Source organism: Lagenorhynchus albirostris, chromosome 1, assembly GCF_949774975.1.
Source record: "Lagenorhynchus albirostris chromosome 1, mLagAlb1.1, whole genome shotgun sequence".
Lineage (NCBI taxonomy): Eukaryota > Metazoa > Chordata > Mammalia > Artiodactyla > Delphinidae > Lagenorhynchus > Lagenorhynchus albirostris.
In genome coordinates this window covers 176,218,845-176,240,234 of record NC_083095.1, presented here as the reverse complement: position 1 = coordinate 176,240,234, position 21,390 = coordinate 176,218,845, and the positions used below count along the sequence as shown (strand labels likewise).

At 36.3% G+C, this 21,390-nt stretch overlaps 1 protein-coding gene across 1 annotated transcript in view; it reads left to right on the top strand.

Moving 5' to 3' along the window:
* CCDC7 (coiled-coil domain containing 7) overlaps positions 1-21,390 on the top strand; it is a 291,607-nt gene that overhangs the window by 191,556 nt on the left and 78,661 nt on the right. The window contains exons 25-27 of the mRNA XM_060161178.1: positions 6,722-6,832; positions 11,220-11,351; positions 14,929-15,030. Of these exons, the coding sequence (XP_060017161.1) occupies positions 6,722-6,832; positions 11,220-11,351; positions 14,929-15,030 (345 nt within the window). The remainder of the gene's footprint in view (positions 1-6,721; positions 6,833-11,219; positions 11,352-14,928; positions 15,031-21,390) is intronic.

Sequence of the window (21,390 nt, the reverse complement as noted above, 5' to 3'; positions counted from 1 at the left end):
ACTTTGGAGTGAATTCAAGCAGGGATACACTTAGACAGTACATCTGTACCAATATATATTCAATAGTGGGAGCCATTACAATGGTGGTCATAACAATTGTAATGCTCCAGTGGGGCCCACTTATAGTTGTATCTGGTAAAGGTTCTGATGGTATTGGACTGAGACTCAAAACCAGAGAGCATTGTTTGTTTCTTCTTTGTATTAGATTCCTAGCACTGCTGTAACAAAGTACCACAAACTCATTGACTTAAAACACAGAAATTTATTGTCTCAGAGTTCTGGAGGCTAGAAGTCTGATATCAGGGTGTCAGCAGGGATGGTCACTTCTGAGGGATTGTTATTGATAATCTGTTCAATACTTCTGTTCTAGCTTTTGGTGGTTTGCTGGCAATATTTGGTGTTCTTTGGCTTCAACATTTTAAAGTTTTTTTTTTACAGCAGTAGCCCACTTCCCAGTACCAGAAATCTATATGAGTTTGCTTGGACTGCTATAACAAAGGACCGCAAACTGAATGGCTTAAAAAAATATTGTCCTACAATCAGGATGGTAGAAGTGTGGGATTAGATATTGGTAGGGTTGTTTTCTTCTGAGGACTCGAGCAAAAAAACTGTTTTTTGCCTCTGTCCTACCTTCTGGTGGTTTTCTGGCAACATTTGACATTCCTCGGCTTGTAGATTCATCACCCTGATCTATGCCTTCATCTTCACAAGGTGCTCTCCCCATATGTTTGTCTGTCTCTGTGCTCAGATTTCCCATTTTTATAAGGACTAGGACCCACTCTAATAACCTCATGTTAACTTGATTACCTCTGTAAAGACCTTATTTCTAAATAAGGTCACATTCTAAGGTACCGTGGGGTAAGAATTCCCTCTTGGTAGAGGGGAAGTGGGAACAATTTAACCTATAACCCCCTCATTGTAGTGTCAGGGATTGTGGAGGGCACAGTTAACTATGCACCAGTATCCAGGAGACCCAATAAATGCGGTTCTCCCCTAGCTCCCCATTGAACTCTTAACCTGATATAGGACCATTGTTCCCCACTAGAGACATAGAAACCTTGGCCCAGCCACTAGTCTTATTTATTTTTAAAAGCTGAAAAACTTGGTTAAAAGTTAATAGGGGATTTTAATTCCCCACCCCTACCCCCAGGTTCACTGGGAGGAGCAGAGGGAATAGCACTTGTATTAATCGTAAGGCCATGAACTTGCAGACTCTAGTGGAGCAGCCTAGTGGATCCCATGGCCCACTCACTCTATGACCATAAGTTCTTGGTGGGAAAGTCCATCAGTCTCCTCTTTGGGAAGCTTTTGTTGAGTAACCTGGATCCAGAGATCTCTTTGGGAAGGATCTAGCCCAAATGGTCTAAGAGGGGCAACAGGCTTACCATTTTTACATTGCTCTTTCTACTGGTTGGTCTTTGCCTTCTGGGCAGTAGCCACATTTTTTTAACTCAGTGATTTGTCAGTGAAGATCTGGACCGTTACAGAATGATCAATGTGGCCTTGTGAGGAGGTTTAATTGAGCTCAGTAACCAGAAGAAGTTAACGTGAACAAACCTGGAAATCTGAGTCTTGTTGACAGTCTCATCATCTATTGTTCTTACCCCACATTTGTACATCTAAGACACCACTAGGGTGGCTCACAAGGAAACTATATCCACTGGAAGTATAATTCAACCATGGAACCATGAGTTCCTTGCTGTTTAGTGGCAAGGAACTCATGGTGCATGGGGTCAAATCTCTCAGAGCCCAAATGATCTTGAGTGCTTGTATCCTTTCATCCCAGTGCCATCTTCTTCTTTAGGCAAAGTAGCTGCTGTTTTGTACTCTGAAAGTGGGGGTCACATACCAGAGGTACCATTCTCTTAGTAAGTAAAACAAGATTACCTCCTCCATCTTGGAGGCAAACTACCCAAGTCTCTGAGAGCTTCAGATTGCTGGGGTGAAGTAATCCCAAAAGGCTCTTCATTATTTTACATTTTAGGCATAAGTCCCAACAAAAATTCACTTTGTTTTAGGCTGTCTTTTGGTGCCAGGGACATGCTTACAGTTAACAGTAGTATTGGGATGCAATTCAGGGTCTCTGACAAATTTTGTTCCCATCACTAGAGGAAGGAATTTTGTTCCCATCAGTAGCTAGAGAATTGCTTCCCTAGCTTTCCTATGAGTGTCTCTTTTGGATCTGTAATTTGACTCATGGAGTTGAGTCAAGTTTGGGCAAGGGGGTGGAAACTAAAGGGAAGGACCGCTGTTCCCCCTTATACCTGAAAAGCTTATGTAAAAAGTCACTAGCACTCCCCAAAGAAACCCCAGGGTCCACTAGTCCTTTTTGAGACACATGAGCATGGCTGATGAAGCACCCATGGAACTCTCAGGCTCTTGCATGTGATCCATTAGTATCACTTGAGAGTGTCTGATGGACCTCTATATCACCTCTCAAAAGTGCCCCATGGGATCTTCAGAGTTTTGCTTTCCTAGAAAGGCACTGTGCTTTACAGGCATACCTCATTTTATTGCATTTTGCAGATACTGCATTTTTTACAAATTGAAGGATTGTGGCAACCTTGCATCAAGCAAGTCTATCGGTGCCATTTTTCCAAAAGCATTTGCTCACCTCATGTCTCTGTGTCACATTTTGGTAATTCTTACAATATTCAAACTTTTTTCATTATTATTATATTTGTTATGGTGATCTGTGATCAGTGAGCTTTGATGTTATTATTGTAGTTGTTTTGGGACACCACAAACCACACGCATATAGATGGTAAACTTAATTGATAAATGTTATGTGTGTTCTGACTGCTCTACCGGCTCTCTTCCTCTCCTCTAGCCTCCCTGTTTCCTCAGACAGAACAATATTGAAATTAGGCCAATTAATAACCCTACAATGGCCTCTGTATGTTCAACTGAAAGGAGGAGTTGCACGTTAGTTTAAATCAAAAGCTAGAAATGATTAAGCTAAGTGAGGAGGGCATGTCGAAAGCCGAGAAAGGCCAAAAGCTAGTCCTCTTGCTCCAAGCTATAGCCAAGTTGTGAATGCAAAGGAAAAGTTCTTGAAGGAAACTAAAAGTGCTACTCTAGTGAACACACAAATAATAGGAAAGCGAGACAGGCCTATTGCTGATACGGATAAAATTTCAGTGGTCTGGACAGAAGATGTGAAACCAGCCACAACATTTGCTTAAGCGAAAGCCTAATCCAGAGCAAGGCCCTAACTCTCTTCAATTCTATGAAGGCCAAGAGAGGTGAGGAAGCTGCAGAAGAAAAGTTTGAAGCTAGCAGAAGTTGTCTCATGATGTTTAAGGAAAGAAGCCATCTCCATAACACAAAAGTGCAAGGGGAATCAGCAAGTGCTTACGTAGAAGCTGCAGCAAGTTACCCAGGAGACCTAGCTAAGATAATTAATGAAGGTGGCTACACTAAACATCAGATTTTCAATGTAGATGAAACAGCCCCCTATTGGAAGAAGATTGGAAGAAGGACTTTCAGAGTTAGAGAGGAGAAGTCAATGCCTGGCTTCAAAACTTCAAAGTACAGGCTGACTCTTGTTAGGGGCTAATGCAGCTGGTAACTTGAAGTTGAAGCCAATGCTCATTTATCATTCTGAAAATCCTAAGGCCCTTAAGAATTATGCTAAATCTACTCTGCCTGTGATCTGTAAATGGACAACAAAGTCCAGATAATAGCACATGTGTTTGCAAAATGGTTTACTACATATTTTAAGCCCACTGTTGAGACCTACTGCTCAGAAAATTTCAAAATATTACTGCTCACTGATAATGCACCTGGTCACCCAAGAACTCTTCTGGAGCTGTACAACAGGATTAATGTTTTCATGCCTGCTAACACAACATCCATCCTGCAGCCCATGGATGAAGGAGTAATTTCAATTTTCAAGTCTTATTATTTAAGAAATACATTTTGTAAAGCTATAGCTGCCATAGATAATGATTCCTCTGATGGATCTGGGCAAAGTAAATTGAAAACCTTCTGGAAAGGATTCACCACTCTAGATGCCATTAAGAACATTCATGATTCTTGAGAAGAGGTCAAAATGTCAACATTAAGGGAAGTTTGGAAGGAGTTGATTCCAGCCCTCATGGATGACTTTGAAGAATTCAAGACTTCAGTGGAGGAAGCAACTACAGATGTGGTGGAAATAGCAAGAAAACTAGAATTAGAAGTAGAGACTGAAGATGCAACTGAATTGCTAAAATCTCATGAGAAGATTTTAATGAATGAAGAGTTGCTTCTTATGGTTGAGCAAAGAAAGTGGTTTCTTGAGATGGAATCTACTCCTGGTGAAGATGATGTGAAGATTGCTGGAATGACAACAAGGGATTTAGAATATTATATGCACTTAGTTGATAAAGCAGCAGCAAGTTTTGAGAGGATTGACTCTCATTTTGAAAGAAGTTCTGCATGCTGTGAAACAGCATTGCATGGTACAGAGAAATCATTCATGAAAAGAAGAGTCAACCAATGAGCCAAACTTCACTGTGGTCTTATTTTAAGAAATCGCCACAGCCACCCCAGCCTTCAGCAACCACCACCCTGATCAGCCAGCAGCCATCAACATCGAGGCAAGACCCTTCAGTGGCAAAAAGATTAGGACTAGCTGAAGGCTCAGATGATGGCTAGCATTTTGTAGCAATAAAGTATTTTTAAAATAAGATACGTACATTGATTTTTATAGACATAATGCTATTGCACAATTAATAGACTACTGTATCGTGTAAACATAGCTTTTATATGTGCACTGGGAAACCAAAAAATTCATATGACTCGCTTTACTGAAATATTCACTTTGTTGCGGGGGTCTGGAACTGAACCCGTGACATCTCCAAGGTGTGCCTGTACTAGCCATCCTGCTCACTGCACCAATTTGTCAGAGAAAGCACTGCCAGTTGTTGAGTTGGTCAACTATAACAAGCCAAACTGAAAATAACAATTAAACCTTTATTCGATTACTGTGATAGCATAAGTATGAGTCTAAACAGGAAAGGTCCCAGCTTTATTATTCCATTTTTCCCCACTGAAGGCCCCAGGTAAGAGATGTTTTATCAGAAATGGTTGGGGGATTGTCTCATTGCCAAAGGAGCCCTAAACTAAAGGCCCTTGCCATTTTATGGACCCAGGAGGTAGGGAATGCAGGAAGGTCTAGGAATGGAAAAGTAGTGAAAACTGAGTCAGATAGGAGAAAATCGTCTTCAAGCCTCCCCAGTAAGGTTGTCAAAGCAGAGTCACCTGAACAGAACAGTGCATCATTTGAGCCCTTAACTGGGGCTGTGTAAGACTGTGGTTGGCCTGGAGGGGCCTGAAACCATGAATATACTGGCTGTGCAGTCAGTCTAGTGTGGGTAGGAAGCTTTCTCCCATGGTAACTGCCAGGTAAGATGACACATAGGATTTTCACTTGGATCCACACTCCTTAGTTTTGACACACATGTACATATATTCATACATACATGTGCACGTGCACACATATATGCATATGTTGTGTGCACATATATTTTAGAAATCATGAGGACTCCCAGACACCTTCAGTTCTAGTCCCTCAGGTCTCCTTCTTGCCTTCCTCCGTTTCATATGTGTATGTCCTTTCTTCCAGGGTGTTAATCCTGACTCTTAAAACATCAGCAGAGTTATGTATTTGCTTAACTCTACAATGCTTCAACCCTTGTTACAGAATTACTTAGCACATACCACTAAAAAAAAAAGCCTACTAGGAAGATTTAGTGACTTGCTTTCTGTCTGTACCCCATACTCTTGCCCAAGTCTGAGGGTATGTTTCAAACACTATTTATGACTAATTTGAATCATTTTTTTTAACCCTTCAGTAGGTTCATTTCATTATGTTTTTTCGTTTCTTCTTCTTATCCTTGTTGATTTAGTTTTATTTTTGGAATGTATGGAACATTGACCTACTTCCAGAAGTAAATATTATACCAAAGGTATACTTAAGAGCGTCATTTCTTCCCCAGTCCTTCCCATGCATTCCCCAGTCCTTTCTCCCACCCTGTCTTCTGGCAGGTAACCAACTACATGATTTTTTTGCTTATCTTTTCTGTGCTTCATCTTGTAAAGTTAGTATCTATTTCTCATTTCTTCCGATTACTGCTTTCTGAGCCAAAAGTTAGTATACTAGATAACCTTTAAAAAATTTTTTCCACTTAACATTACCTCCTAGAAATTCCTCCATGTAGTTTATAAAAATCTTTTAAAAATTTTTACATAAATATGTAAAATAGTACATTATATACCATAGTTTATACTATACCATAATTTACACCTTGGTTTATATATATACACCATAATATACACCTTGGTTTATTCAACCAATATCCTATTCTTGAACATTTAGGTGGTTTAAAATATTTTGCAATTACAAATAATACTGTAATGAATAACCTTGTACATATGTATTTTTATTGTTTCATCTACTATTGTGTATTTATGTAATGTATACGTACCCCAAAAGTAGAGATTAGTATGAAATATATTTGATTCCTCAAGATATCTATGAAATAACGAGACAGTTTCAGTAGCACCCATTAAAACTTTTCTTATTTTCATGTAAGACCTAACATTATGGCAGTTCATTGATAACTTTAAAAATGAGAGAAAATGCTACTGTACACTTGTTATAAATTTGAAATCTAGAGATTTCACAATGGATCTGTTTTCCCATTTAGTGGACTAAATGGATCTCTTTATGTAGGTCATATTGGAGTACTGGGTGAAAATCTTACGCTTGTAAATCAAGATTCAGTGTCAAAACCCCAAATGCAAGTAGAGAAACAAATACCTTACAGAAAGGAGATGAGTCATAGTAAGTATAATAATTATGGGTAACTCTAAATTATTTTAAACTCATCAGAAGATCTTTTTTCTTTGGTTCATGAATATGTATTTAAGTGTATATTTTATAGAAGTAAAAATAAATGACCTAAACTGTGAATACCCTAAGTTAACTAGAGAACAAAATCAAAAGTGTTAATACCTTCAGATTGGAATTTCTAGTCATAAGATTATTTAACAGCCATAGGACGTGCACTCAGTATCCACCAAGGACCAATAACTGTCCAATAGTATCTCAAAGTGTGTGTACCTTTTAGATGATTCTGGGAGATTACAGGTTCCGGGAAGTTATGCCCAGTGGGCACTTCTGACCAGTATCAGGGCCATTCTGCCATAGGCGCCAATTGACAAACCAAGAAGTTTTTGAGATCTGTAACTAAAACAGCAAATAGGAATCAGAGAGGCTTAGGGGAAGGGCAGCCTGGGAGGCTTGCTAGAGACTCCCCATACCCGCACCAGTGTATTCTGTTAATCCGGCCCCACACAGGGCGAGGTCTTCTTGGTAACCTCATAGATAGGTACCATCAAGTTCCCTGCATGGAAAGTGCCAGTACCAGAAAAGTATGACCAGTTGCTGGATCTCTTTTTTATTTGGGGGAGTTGAGAGGATCAAATATTGGCAGTCATCTCCTCTGGAATAGGATGTTGTCACCCTTTCCAGATCATGCCTAGGAATTTCACTTGGATGATAGATCCTGGTACCTTGTGTTAATGGCTCAGTCATGTTGCCCCATGTGAGTCTGCAGAGTGACCAGTCCTTATTGGGTAATGACCTTGTCTGGGACCACCAGGAAGACATCTTCGGTTTTGTGGAAGGCTAGTGTTCCTTCCAGTAGCCAGACTTTTTCTAGGTCTTATTGTATCTGATGACAAATAGTAGGGGAATTTAGGTAGACTTGTGGAAGGACATTAGTCGTATATTGCACCCCATTCCACATAAAATTAAACTGATCCTGGATTATCCACGTGGACAGTGATGTCATTTGTTGTACACCAAGTTTCTTTATCGTGGTAGGCAGTAGCCTCTGTGACAGTTTCAAAGTCAGGTACTGCCAGTGCTTAGAGTTTTGCTACAGTGTTGAGCTGCCGATAATCCCTTGAGACTCCATGCTCCTAGGGCCATGTGCACAGGTGAGATAGGGCTATTGAGTGGAGAATTAGTCTCATGAAGAACTTTGTTGTTCTTAAACTCAGCAATGAAGGCATTGCTTTTTTCTTTTTCACTCTAGGCAGTTGCTACTATTTTTGAGAAACAACAGCACTAGGGGCTGCTAGTCAGGGAGGTTTGTGGTCTTCCATGTACCGCACTAAAATGGTGTTAACTGGAGCAGTTTTCTTCGGGGCTTGTGGGCAAATGTGAGCAGGTGTTCACTTAGACAATACATCTCTATTGGTAATACATTCAGTAGTGAATGCCATAAAAAGGTTTTATTTGGAGTTTGGAGTTGGCCACAGAGACCCATCCACAGTGGGTCTAGGTAAGGGTCCACCTGGTAGTGGCCTCAGACCCAAAATCAGAGACATTATTTGTTTTCCCCTCATTCTGGTGATGGGGTTTGTGCGTCACAGTTGCCTCTGCGCTAGTATCCAAAAGGCCCAGAAATATAATTCTTCCCTACCTCCCCATTGAACTCTGACCCTGGGATACAACCTCTGGTCCCTACTGTGGATATTGGGACCCAGTCTTTGTTGTTGAAAGTTGAGAGTTCGCAGTACAAGTTAGAAGGGCTCACCTATTCATCTCCATATTCACAGGGAGAAGCTGAGGGGATAACACTTTCATTAATCATAGCACTTGTTAACATGCAGACCCTAATGGTGCTACCTTTTGTGGCCCTTATAGCCTAATATCTGGTCATCAACCTCCTCTTTGAATAACCAGACTCAGAGGGCTTCTCTAGAAGCATCATCCAGGGGAGAGCACATGGTTACCGTTTTATATTGCTCTCTTTGTCAGTCAGTCTTTACTATTTGGGCAGAAGCTGTTTTCTCCGTGCCTGAAAATATGTCCGTTAGGTTCTGGATTTTGTTGCAGAACATTGTCACCTGACCTGATGAAGAAGTTTGATTTAGTTCGATAACCAGCAGGAGTAGCACAAATAAACCTAGAAATGTGAGCTGGTTAACAATCTTATCTCCTGTTCTTACTCATTATTGTAGCATGATTAAAAGGGCTGCTCTAGACTCTGCATTGGTGGTCCAAACATGATTTTAGTGATAGGTTCAGGCGGAAAGCTGTCAGAGCATGAACAGTTCCCAGCTGAGGAAGGAGAGCGTCTTGGTATTTGCCTCTCATCTTCCCTCTTTCTTCCTCCTCCTTGAGCAAACTTTCTGCTGTCAGGGCAGACTTAAAAAGGGGTTTTAGAGTGACCACAACCCAAAGTATCATGGTCCCTCACGAAGTTTAAGATTACCTCCTTCATCATGCAAGTGAACAATCCAGGTCTCTAAGATCTCTTTATATCACTGGGCAAAGCAATCCCAAGGAGTTCTATATTTAATTAAATCATGAGTCTCAATAACTTACTATATTGTAGGCTGTCCATCGTTGTCTGGGACCTCATTAAAGCTGACAACAGGGCTTCCCTGGTGGCGCAATGGTTGAGAGTATGCCTGCAAATGCAGGGGACACAGGTTCGTGCCCCGGTCCGGGAAGATCCCACATGCCGTGGAGCGGCTGGGCCCGTGAGCCATGGCCGCTGAGCCTGCGCATCCGGAGCCTGTGCTCTGCAACGGGAGAGGCCACAACAGTGAGAGGCCCACGTATCGAAAAAAAAAAAAAAAAAAAAGCTGACAGCAATGGTTGGGTGCAGCTTAGCTTGTACTTAGTACTATCATCAGAGGACAATAGCAGTAGCCAGGGAATTGCTTCCCTAGATTTCCCAGAGCCCCTCTGTTGGATCCCTAATTTGACCCACCAGGCATTTTGGCAGGGAGTCTGGGACTAAAGAGAAGGACCACTGTTACCCCTCTAACCCCAAAAGCTTGCATAAACAATCTGCTAGCCCTCTCCAGCAGTGCCCCAGGGCATTCTTGACATAGCACTTCTTGAGACTCATTGCTGTGGCTGGCAGAGTGCATTTTAGGACCCTCAGACTCCTGCAAATGACCAGCTGGTACTTCCCAAGAAGCCTTGTAGTCTTCTCAAGCATCTCCCCAAAATGCCCTGGGGGGTCTTCATGCTTTTTACTTTTCCAGAAAGGCATTGTGCTTAATTGGGCCACCCTGCTTGCCACCATTTGTCACTGAGAGAGAGCTACCAGTTGTGAAGGTGGTGTATAAAGACAACGAACCAAACTGAAAATAACAAGCCTTTATTCACTTACTGCAATAATATGAGTCTAAACATGAAAGGGCATGAGCTCCACCAGTGTTTCAACTAGTCTTTCATTTCCCCATGAAACGTCATCCAGCAAACATCTGATGTATTAGTACAGAGGGGAATATCTCACTCTGCGTACAGATGTTTATATACTATCTTATCTATTTAATTATCTACCATTGTAGCAGTACTTATACCAATACCATAGTTGTGGTATATATATCAGTTTATTCAATCAGTGTCCTGTGCTTGAACATGTAGATGGTTGTAAGTGTTTTGCAATTAATGAATGATCTTCTGCATAGGCATTTTCATTGCTTGGTCTATTATTATGTATTAAACTAAAGCATAAATAACCCATGAAACCTGAAGACCAATATGAAATGTATTTGTTGCTTAGGAATATTTATGAAATAATGAGACAGCTTCAGCATCATCCAGTTTTATGACAGATCTAGCATTATAATTATTGACTTATGACTTTATAAAAATGAGACAAAATGCTACTGTACACTTGTTATAAATTTGAAACCTAGAGATTGCACATTTAGTGGACTAAATGCACCTCTTTATATGGGTTATTATGGAGTACCAGATAAAAATCCTGTGCTTGTGAAACAAGTTTCAGTTTCAAAACCCCAATTGCAAGTAAAGAAACAAATAACTTCCAGAGAGGAGAGACGCAATAGTAAGTATAATAAAAGGAAACTTTAAATCATTTTAAATTAAACTCATCAGAAGATTTTTTTTTCCTTTGGTTCATGAATATGTATTTGAGCATATATTTCATAGAAGTAAAACTAAATGACCTAAAGTGTGAATACCCTAAGATAATTAGAGAACAAAAGCAAAAGTAATGATACCTTTTGGTTGGTATTTGTGCAGTCAATAATTACTAAGTAACAAGACTGACTACTTCCACACACAGTCATGAAAACTATTCACATGATTTTTCTCAATTCACCTTTATGGAAAGAAAATTTGATTATTTGGCATATCCAGAAGTTCCATTATACATGTATCATTTTCTACTTAGCATTTCCTCTTCAAAACGAGAAAAACGATACGATAACACTTGAAAATCTACCTCCTGAGAAGAAAGGTTTTTTTTCAAGAAACCAATCTCAAACTAAGAACCTTAGAGCTATCAGACAGGAGAATCTTGATAGTAAGTAATTAAACATAAATCTTATAAATTGTTTTTAATTAAATTCAGAACACTTTTTTGTTCATGAATATATCTTCAACCATTTGCTTCTTTAGTAATTATTCCCATCATACTTTAGATCTTTATTGATGATTTATCTGTTTCTTTTATAATCACTGAATTAGATATGTTAAATCTTACACTTTGTGGATTTTTCTATTTAGTCATGGCAAGCTTTGGTTTATATCTTATGATACTCTATTATTTATGTGCATATAAATTTTAAATTGATAACATTCTTGGGGGACAGAACATTTTGTCCTAATGAAGAGACCCACTTCATCATTTTTATAGTTTTTATTTGTTTATTTTCCTTTAAAACTACCTTATCTGCTATCAGGGTAGCTCCATAAATTTTCTTCTGGTTGGTATTTGTGTGATACATTTTTTTTTATCGTGTTACTTTAATTTTCCTGTGTCTTTATGATTTTGCTCTATCTTTTGTAAGAAACTTATAATTGTCTATATTTTAGAATTCAGCCTGATCTTTTAATTACCTCTCATAATCATATATAAACCAATTATTGATATTTTTAAGTGTAATTCCACCATTTTGTATTCCACCATTTTTTGTATCTGATGTTTCTTTCACTCTTTCACTCTATTTTTTATCATTATATATATTTTTCATTAGCCATATTTAATACCAAAAATTTAAACTTTATTCAAAAATATGCATACTGTAAAACAAAATAATAATTTAAAACCTAAGTATAATAATGTTTATAATAACAATATTTCTAAATTAAATACATTTAATGCTTCTGTATATCTAAAAAGTAACGACTGCTTATATATACATGTGTGAAAAGTGTTGTGTTCACATGATGTTTACACTTCAAATAGTGATTTGTATATATCATTAAAAGATGAGATAAGATATTGTTGGGTAACTAACATATATTGTAAATATAGAGGTTCCACCACAGATCTGGTTCTCTATTTAGTGCTTTTATGAGCCTTTCTTCCTGAAGCTCAGAAAATGGAAGAGGTACCAGATGAAAGTCTTTTGCCTGACATTTGGAACGGCTAGAAAGAAAAGACTCAACTTGTAAATACTGAATTATGAGTATTATAAAATTATTTTATATTTTAATTGTTTTAAGCAGAATTATATTCATGAATGTGTGAGCTTACAGACATCTAAGTCAAATTTTTACTGTGTTATTTAAATTCCTATTTCTTGATTTTCTTGCATTTTGTTTGTCGATTATGGAGTGAATGTATTCTCCCACTATGATTGTGGATTTATCTATTTCTTCTTGTAGTATTGTCCTTTTTCCTTATACTGTCTATGTTGTTAGGTGCATACAAAAAAAAATATTTGATAGTCCTTATGGACTCAACATTTTCTTTTTATAAAAGGTACCATCTTAGCCTGTCTCCAGTAAGGTCGTTTGACTAAAATCCTATTTTGTATGACATTGACATAACTCCTGCAGATTTATTTTGGTTAGTATTTTCAGGCATATCTTTTTTCACTTCCTTACTTTACAATTTTCTATGTTCTTATAATTCAGTGACCTCTCATAAATAAATTATAGTTAAATTGCTTATAAATCCAGTGTGACTGTCTTTGTCTCTCACTACAACATGTAATCCACTTACAATTACTGTACTTACTAATATATTTAGATTTAAATATTTCCTTTTTTGGGTGCTTTCTATTTCTCCTACCTGATCCAGGTTTCTTTCTGTTTTCTTTCCTTATTTTTGAATTATTACTTTCTAATTAGTTTAACTTTTAAATCAATCATATACGTTGTTAAAAATGTTTTAATATTTTAAAAATATTAATACCCTTAGTACAGTAAAATCTAATTACAACTTTCTTTTTTTTTTAATAAATTTATTTGTTTTATTTATTTATTTTTGGCTGCGTTGGGTCTTTGTTGCTGCACACAGGCTTTCTCCAGTTGCGGTGAGCAGGGGCTACTCCTTGTTGCAGTGCACAGGCTTCTCATTGCGGTGGCTTCTCTTGTTGTGGAGCACGGGCTCTAGGTGCGCAGGCTTCAGTAGTTGTGGCACGTGGGCTCAGTAGTTGTGGCTCGCAGGCTCTAGAGCACAGGCTCAGTAGTTGTGGTGCACGGGCTTAGCTGCTCTGCAGCATGTGGGATCTTCCCAGACCAGGAGTCGAACTCATGACCCCTGCATTGGCAGGCGGATTCTTAACCACTGCACCACCAGGGAAGTCCCTAATTACAACTTTCTAGGTGTATGTATTCAGTAACAAGAGTCTTCCACATACTTTGAGGAGAGCACTCTGATGATTTTTATGCTTAATTTCATAGTCCATTTTGAAAATGCACCAGAAGATTGGAGGTGGGGTGGGCAAGGGGAGGACGGTTTGATCATTTGTTTAAATTGTGTGTATTTGCTTAAGTTGTTGTAAAGCTGAATGGAAACTAAGTTGTTCTTGGTATACATTAATAATCCAGAGCTTTTACAATCCAGCTGTTTTACTTTTTATTGGATTAAGAGCCTCTATACTTGTAGCTGAGAAAATGGATATCAGATGAAATCTTTCATGTAAAGAAAAAGTTTAAACCTTATAAAACTCATCTCAAATTAAGACACTTGGAACTGCCAGAAAAGTGAGGATTTGTAGTAAGAATATCATATAATGATTTTTAATTAAATTTCTCTGGTTGTTTAATATTTATTCAATTGACCATAGAAATACATGCTATATAGTGTATCATATATACATATAGGTACACATATACATAGCATATACAACGTGTTTGTGTATGTATTCTCCATTAGGTGAAGTTAATTATGTTTCTAAAGCTTTATTATAAATAAAAATATACAGACACATAATCTGTATTACATATAGATTATATATTACATACATATATATATATAATAAATATACACATTTTAAATTGTTATCTATTCTTAGTGAACTGAAATTTCTGTCTTTATGATGGACATTTTGTAGTAATTTTTTTGTGCCTTTAGTCTGTTTTGTCTGATGTTGGCGTGGTATCTTTCTTTATGTAACTACTTGCATAGAATAATTTTTTCGTCACTTTATTTTTAACCTTTTTCTATTATTATGACTTAGCTGTATATAATTGGTTATTTTTTAATCCAATGTAACACTCTTTGTGCTTTAAATGGAGCATTGAATACATTTGTATTTACTGGAAGCATGGATATTTTGGAGGTAAGTATACCATTGCCTGTATTTTCTGTCTTTCTTACCTGATCTGCTTTTGAATCTTCTAAATTTATTTTGAATGTATTATTTATCATTTCTTTTTTTTCTCACTCATATATCTGTTATGAAAATATTGCACTTAATCCTAAAATGTGAATACCTTATAAAACTATTCTTTTTGAACAGTACTCCCATTGTCTCTACACTTCTCATACTCACTCTGTAATTCACTCTCAATAATGTGGTATTTGACTTTATTGTTTCAAACCATGAGAAGAAATATTCCTGGATAATTGACATGTGTTTGAATTACAGAGGATTTTCAATAAATCCAGTTCTCTATTTAATGGATTAAAAGCATCTTTCTCATAGCTCAGAAAGCAGAAGACGTATTACCCGAGGATGAAGTTGAATTGTCAAAAAGCCAATCTCAAACTAAGAAACTTAGAGCTGTCACAATGAAAGCACTAAATAGTAAGTATGATAAATTTCAATATTATTGATTTATTTTTAATTAAAGTAAGTGAAAAAAAACCCTCTCTCTTAGGTTTATGAATGTTTACTCATATCTTTTGTATAAATCTATTAGATCAAATATATTTACTGTGTTAGTCAATTCTTTTTCAATTCCATTGAAGTTTCGTTTATTCTGTGTTACTAAGAGATGTATGTTAAATTTTCCCACTGTGATTACGGACTTCTTTGTGTTTACGGGTAGTTTAGCCAGATTGGTTTATATATTTGGAAATGATGTTATTAAATGTGTACAAATTTATACTTGTTATATCTTCCTGGTAAACATGAGCTATAAAAGTACACTGTTTATCTCTGTAAAAGTACACTGTTTATCTCTAAAAATACATGTCTTTTGCCTAATGTTTATTTTGTTTGATAATAATATAGCCGTGTTTGCTTTCTTATGATAAGTATTTACACAGTCTTCTGTAAACAATTCAGACAGAAGTTTGTGGTGTTTTGCATGGTCTCAGTAATTTTTTCATAATGATCCTAAACCACAACAGAAGCCCAACAGTTTCTTTATTAATTAGTTGTGTACAAACAACTTAGTACCTGTTGGTTACTGCATAACTTTTGTGGGAACATAAATTTTCAACACTGTTAGATAAGTACCTAAGAGCACAATTGCTGGATCATATGGTAAAACTATAATTTAACTTTGTAAGAAACTGCCAAACCGTCCTCAAAGTGGCTGTAGTGTTTCGCATTCCTACCAGCTACGAATCAGGTTTCCCATTGCTCCACATTCCTGACATCATTTGTTGTTTTCAGTGTTTGAATTTTAGCTATAGGTATGTAGTGATATCTCACTGTTGTTTTAATTTACAATTGCTTAATGATGTATATGCTGAACATCTTTTCATATGCTTATTTGCCATCTAAATGACTTCTTTGGTAGGTTATTTGTTCACATCTTTGCCCACGTTGTAATTGTGTTATTTGTTTTCTAATTGTCAAGGTTTAAGAGTTCTTTGCATGTTTTGGATAACAGATCTTAAATATCTGTTCTGTAAATATTTTCTCCCAGCCTGTGGCTTGTATTATCACTCTCTTAACAGTGTCTTTCACAGAGCAGAAGTTGTGTGTGTATTTTTCTTAATGAAACCCAGCTTATCAATTTTTTTTTTTGGATTGTGCTTCTGGTGTTCTATCTGAAAAATCAACACCAAACGTAAGATCACCTAGATGTTCATCTGTGTTACCATCTAGGAGAATTATAGGTTTGCATTTTACATTTAGGTCTATGAGCCATTCTGTGTTAATTCTTGGTAAGGTGTCAGGTCTAGATTCACTTTTTTTTTGCATTTGGCTGTCCAGTTGTATAAGTACTATTTGTTGAAAAGACTGTCGTTTCTCCATTGAATAGCTTTTGCTTTTTTGACAGAGATCATTGACTGTATTTTTATAGGTCTATATCTCTTTGTTCTGTTACAATTGACTTACTTATCTATTCTTTCACCAATTGTCTTGATTTCTGTAGGAAGCCTTGAAGTTGGGTAGCATCAGTCCTCTGACCTTGTTTTTCTTCAATATTGTATTGGCTAATGTAGGTATTTTGCTTTTCTATATAAACTTTAGAACCAGTTTGTCAATATCCACAAAATAGCTTATTGGAATTTTGCTTGGGATTGCATTGAATCAAGTTGGGAAAAGCTAACAGCTTAACAATATTGAGCCTTCCTATCCATGAACATGGAAAATCTCTACATTAAATCTTTGACGACGCTTGTGTCTGAAGAGTTATACTTAAGTATTTCATTTTTGGTGCTAATATAAATGGTATTGTGTTCAATTTCAAATTTCACTTGTTCACTGCTGACATACAGGAAATCAATTGACTTGTGTATATTAACCTGTATCTGGAAACCTTGCTATAGCCAGCTTATAATTCCAGGAGTTTTGTTGCTGTTGTGTTCAACAAGAATAGTTTTGTTTATTTTTCTCAATTTATATACTTTTTCTTTCTTTTTCTTGACTTATTACATTAGCTGTGAGTTCCAGTATGATGTTGGATAGGAGTGGTGAAAAGAAACATCCTTGATGTATTCCTAATCTGAGGATGACAGCATTTAGTTTCTTACCATTAAGTGTGATGTTATCTGTTGGTTTCTTTGTAGATGTCCTTTATCAAATTGAGGAAGTTCGCACTATTCTTGGTTTGCTGACAGTTGTATCATGAATGGATTTTGGATTTTTTTGAATAATTTTTCTGCATTTCTGATTGATCAAATGATTTTCTTCTTTAGTCTGTTGAGTTACGTTAATTGATTTCCAAATGTTGAGTCAGAATTGCATACCTGGAATAAATCCTCCTTGGTCATCATATATAACTATTTTTATACATTGTTTCACTCAATTTGTTAATATTTTGTGGAGGATTTTTGCATCTTATTTGTGAGAGATATTTCTTTGCCTAGTTTTGGCATTAGATTAATATAGTTTAAATCTATTGTGATCTGAGAGTATACTTCATACGATTTCTATTCTTTTAAATTTGTTAAGGTATGGATTTTCAGCCTGTTGTATCTGTCTGTTACTGATAAGATGGTATTGCAAGCTGCAAGTATAAAAGTAGATTTGTCTGTTTCTCCTTGCGGTTCTGTTTTTGCCTCATGTGTTGATATTTTGTTGCTCTGTTGTTAGGTGCATACTCATTAAAGACTGTTATGTTTTCTTAGCTATTGACCCCTTTATTATTATGTAGTGCTCTCTTTACCCCTGGTAATTTCCTTGCTCTGAAGTCTGCTTTGTCTCAGATTAATATAGCTTCTCTGGCTTTACTTTGATTAGTATTAGCATGATACACTTTTCTCCATCCCTTTATTTTCAGTCTACTTTATCTTTATATTTAAAATGAGTTTCTTGTTGACAGCTTATAGTTGGGTCAGTTTATTTAATCACTCTGACAGTCTCTGTCTTTTAATTAATAGACCATTCACATTTAAAGTGATTATTGGTATTTCATTTAATATTAATCATATTTGTAACTATTTTCTCTTCAGTGCCCTAGTACTTTATTTTTCACCTTCCACTCTTTTCCTACCTTCTCTGGCTTTAACTACACGTTTAATATGATTCCATATTCTTTTCTTTCTTAGCATATCAATTATATTTCTTTAAAAAAATTTTTAGTGATTGTCTTAAAATTTGCAGTATACATTTACCACTAATCTAAGCGTACTTTCAAATAACACTATGCCACTTCATGGGTAGTGCAGGTATCTGATAACAGTGTAATCCCAATTCCTTCCTCCTGTCACTTATAGAATTGTTGTCATTCATTTCATTTACCTATAAGCTATAATCACTGAATACATTGTTTCTATTATTATTATGAATAAACTGTTATCTGTTATATCAACTAAGAGTAAGAAAAGTTTATTTTACCTTCATTTATTTCTTCTCTAATGCCATTCTCTTTATATAGATCTAGGTTTCTGATCTGTATCCTATTCCTTCTCTCTGAAGAACTTCTTTTAACATTTTCTTTCACTGCAGGCCTACTGGCAACAAATTTTTTTTTTTTTTAATCTGAGGAAATCATTATATCTCTTTCAGTTTTGAAGGATAGTTTTTCTGGATACAAAATTCTAGGTTGGTTTATTTTTTTCTTTCAACACTTTAAATATTTCTCTCCATTCTCTTCTTGCTAGCTTAGTTTGATGAAAAGTATAAGATATTTTTATCCTTGTCCCTCTATAGATAAAGTATATTTGTGTTTTGTTTTTGTTTTTCTCTGGAGTCTTTCAAGATTTTCTCTTTGTCTTTGATTTTCTGCCATTTGAATATGATACGAATAGGTGTAGCTTTTTTTTGGTATTTATCCTTTTTGGTGTTCTGTGAGTTCCTATGATCATTGATTTGATGTCTGTTATTATTTTTGGAAAACTCTCAGCCATTATTTAAATATTTATTCTGTTTCATTGTTCTCCTTCTGATGTCCTCATTATGTGTATATTACACCTCTTATTATTGTCCAAAAGATCTCTGATATTTTGTTCCTTTTTTTCCATTTATTTTCTCTTTTCAATTCGGGAAGTTCCTAATGTCATATCTTCAAGCTCACTGAGTCTTTCCTTGACTGTATGCAATATACTGATGAGCACATCAAAGAAATTCTACATTTTTGTTGCAGTGTTTTTGATTTCTAACATTTCCTTTTGATTTTTTCTTAGAGATTCCAGATTTCTGCTTACATAACTCTTCTGTTCTTGCATACTGTCTCTTTTTCCATGAGAGCTGTTAGCACATTAGCCATAATTACTTCACATACACAGTATGATAAATCTAAGATCTCTGTCGTGTGAGTCTGGTGCTCATACTCTTTAGACTAGGTTTTTACTTTTAGCGTGTCTTGCATTTTTGTTGTTTTTGTTGTTGAAATCCAGACATGATGTATTGTGTAAAAGGAACTGAGGCTTATATAGGCCTTTAGTGTGAGGCTTCATGTTTATCTGGTTAGGTATTAGGCTGTATTTTTTGTTTACTGTAGCTGTAGGTATCAGATGCTAAAAGTTCCTGTATTATCCCTTTTTTTGTCTCCCCTGATATCTTTGGGTTTCCCTTTAGATTCCTTAAGTAGGGTCTGAGGCTTGCTGTCCTTTTAGCTGTAACTTGCAATTATATAGGAGGCTTATTAATGTGGTGGTAAGGTGTCAGGGAAGGGGAAGCATTCTGTAATCCTCTGATTAGGTCTCAGTCTTTTAGTAAGCCTGTGTCGCTAGGTTTCCACCTTCACAAGTGTTTCTCATGTCTCTCCTACTTGTTTGGTAAGACAGGAAGGCTAGAAGGGGCTGAAATTTTATATCTGCTCACCCCCATGTTGAACATTTCCCTTCCCTAAGGTCTGTTAGGTTCTGGTAAACGGTGTTTTGGTTAAGCTCTGGTAAAATAGATTCCCTTGAGGGCAGTCTTTTGTTAAGGAGAACAGAAAGCTCTGGGCATGATTAAAAACAGTTACTTTCCCCTCTCCCTGTTGGAAGCATGTGGCAATTTTCCTCTGATCTTCATCCTGAGAACTTGGTTGGGTTTCCTAGACATGAAACTCATAGTAACATGGGGGTACCAGTAAGATTCAAGCTAGTATATACTGAACTTTCAGCAATTCATCAATCACAGTTTAAGTGTTCCTACTAGTCCTGACTTCAGTAGTGGGCTTCTGCTCCTGGGGTTCAGCTGCCAATAAACTATGCTTCTTTTATCCACCTCTCTCTCCAATTTGGGGGGCAGCATTTTGCCTTGACTTTGATAAGAAAAAAAATGTTTAATTTAAAAAGTTTGCTAGGCTTTTTTCTTATTGTGAGAGTGGAAGTAGTGACTTCCAAGCACTTTACATGTCATACAAGAAATAGAAGTCCTCTCACTACTATTATTTTAACATTTCAACATCCTGTATGATTTAAACTCTATTATTTATGATTTAGCGGCCTTTCATGTACACATTTTTTCGTTTTTCATTTATTGTACATTTGACATAAAACGTGTAAATTTAAGGTGTAAAACATGTTAATTTGATACATTTATATATTGTTATATGATTGCCATTGTAGTGATAATTAGCACCTGTATCACATTACATAATTATTCTTTCATTTTATTGGTTGGAATAATTAAGTTCTAGCCTATTAGCAAGTTTGATGATTTTAGTACAATATTGTCTATATTCGTTATACTTTGCATTAGATCTCTATTTACTACTCACGTTTGTATACTCTTAAACAACATTGATTCTGTCACCCCACCCCGTGTCCTGTGGTTAACCACAATTTCTTTCTCTGTTTTTACAAGTTTTGCTTTTTTAGATTCCACATGTAAATGATGTCATACTGTATTTTCCTTTCTCTGTATGACTTATTTCTCTTAGCATAATGTACTCATGATTCATCCATTTTGTCTCAAATGGCAGGGTGTCCTCCTTTCACATGGCTGAATAATACTCCATTGTATATATATATACACCACATCTTCTTTATCCACATCCACTGATGGACTCTTAGGATGTGTCCATATCTTCCTGTTGTGAATAATGCTGCAATAAAAATATAAGTACATATATCTTCTCAAAATCCTGTATTTATTTGCTTTGGGTATGTACTTAGAAGCGGAATTGATGAATCAGATGGTAGATCTATTTTTAATTTTTTGAGGAACCTCCATATTGTTTTCCATGGTGGGTAGACCAATTTACATTCCCACTAGCAGTGTACAGAGATTTCCTTTTCATTATATTTTTGCCAGCACTTGTATCTCTTGTTCTCTTGATGATAGCCATCCCAACATGTGTGAGATGATATCTCATTGTAGCTTTGATTTGCA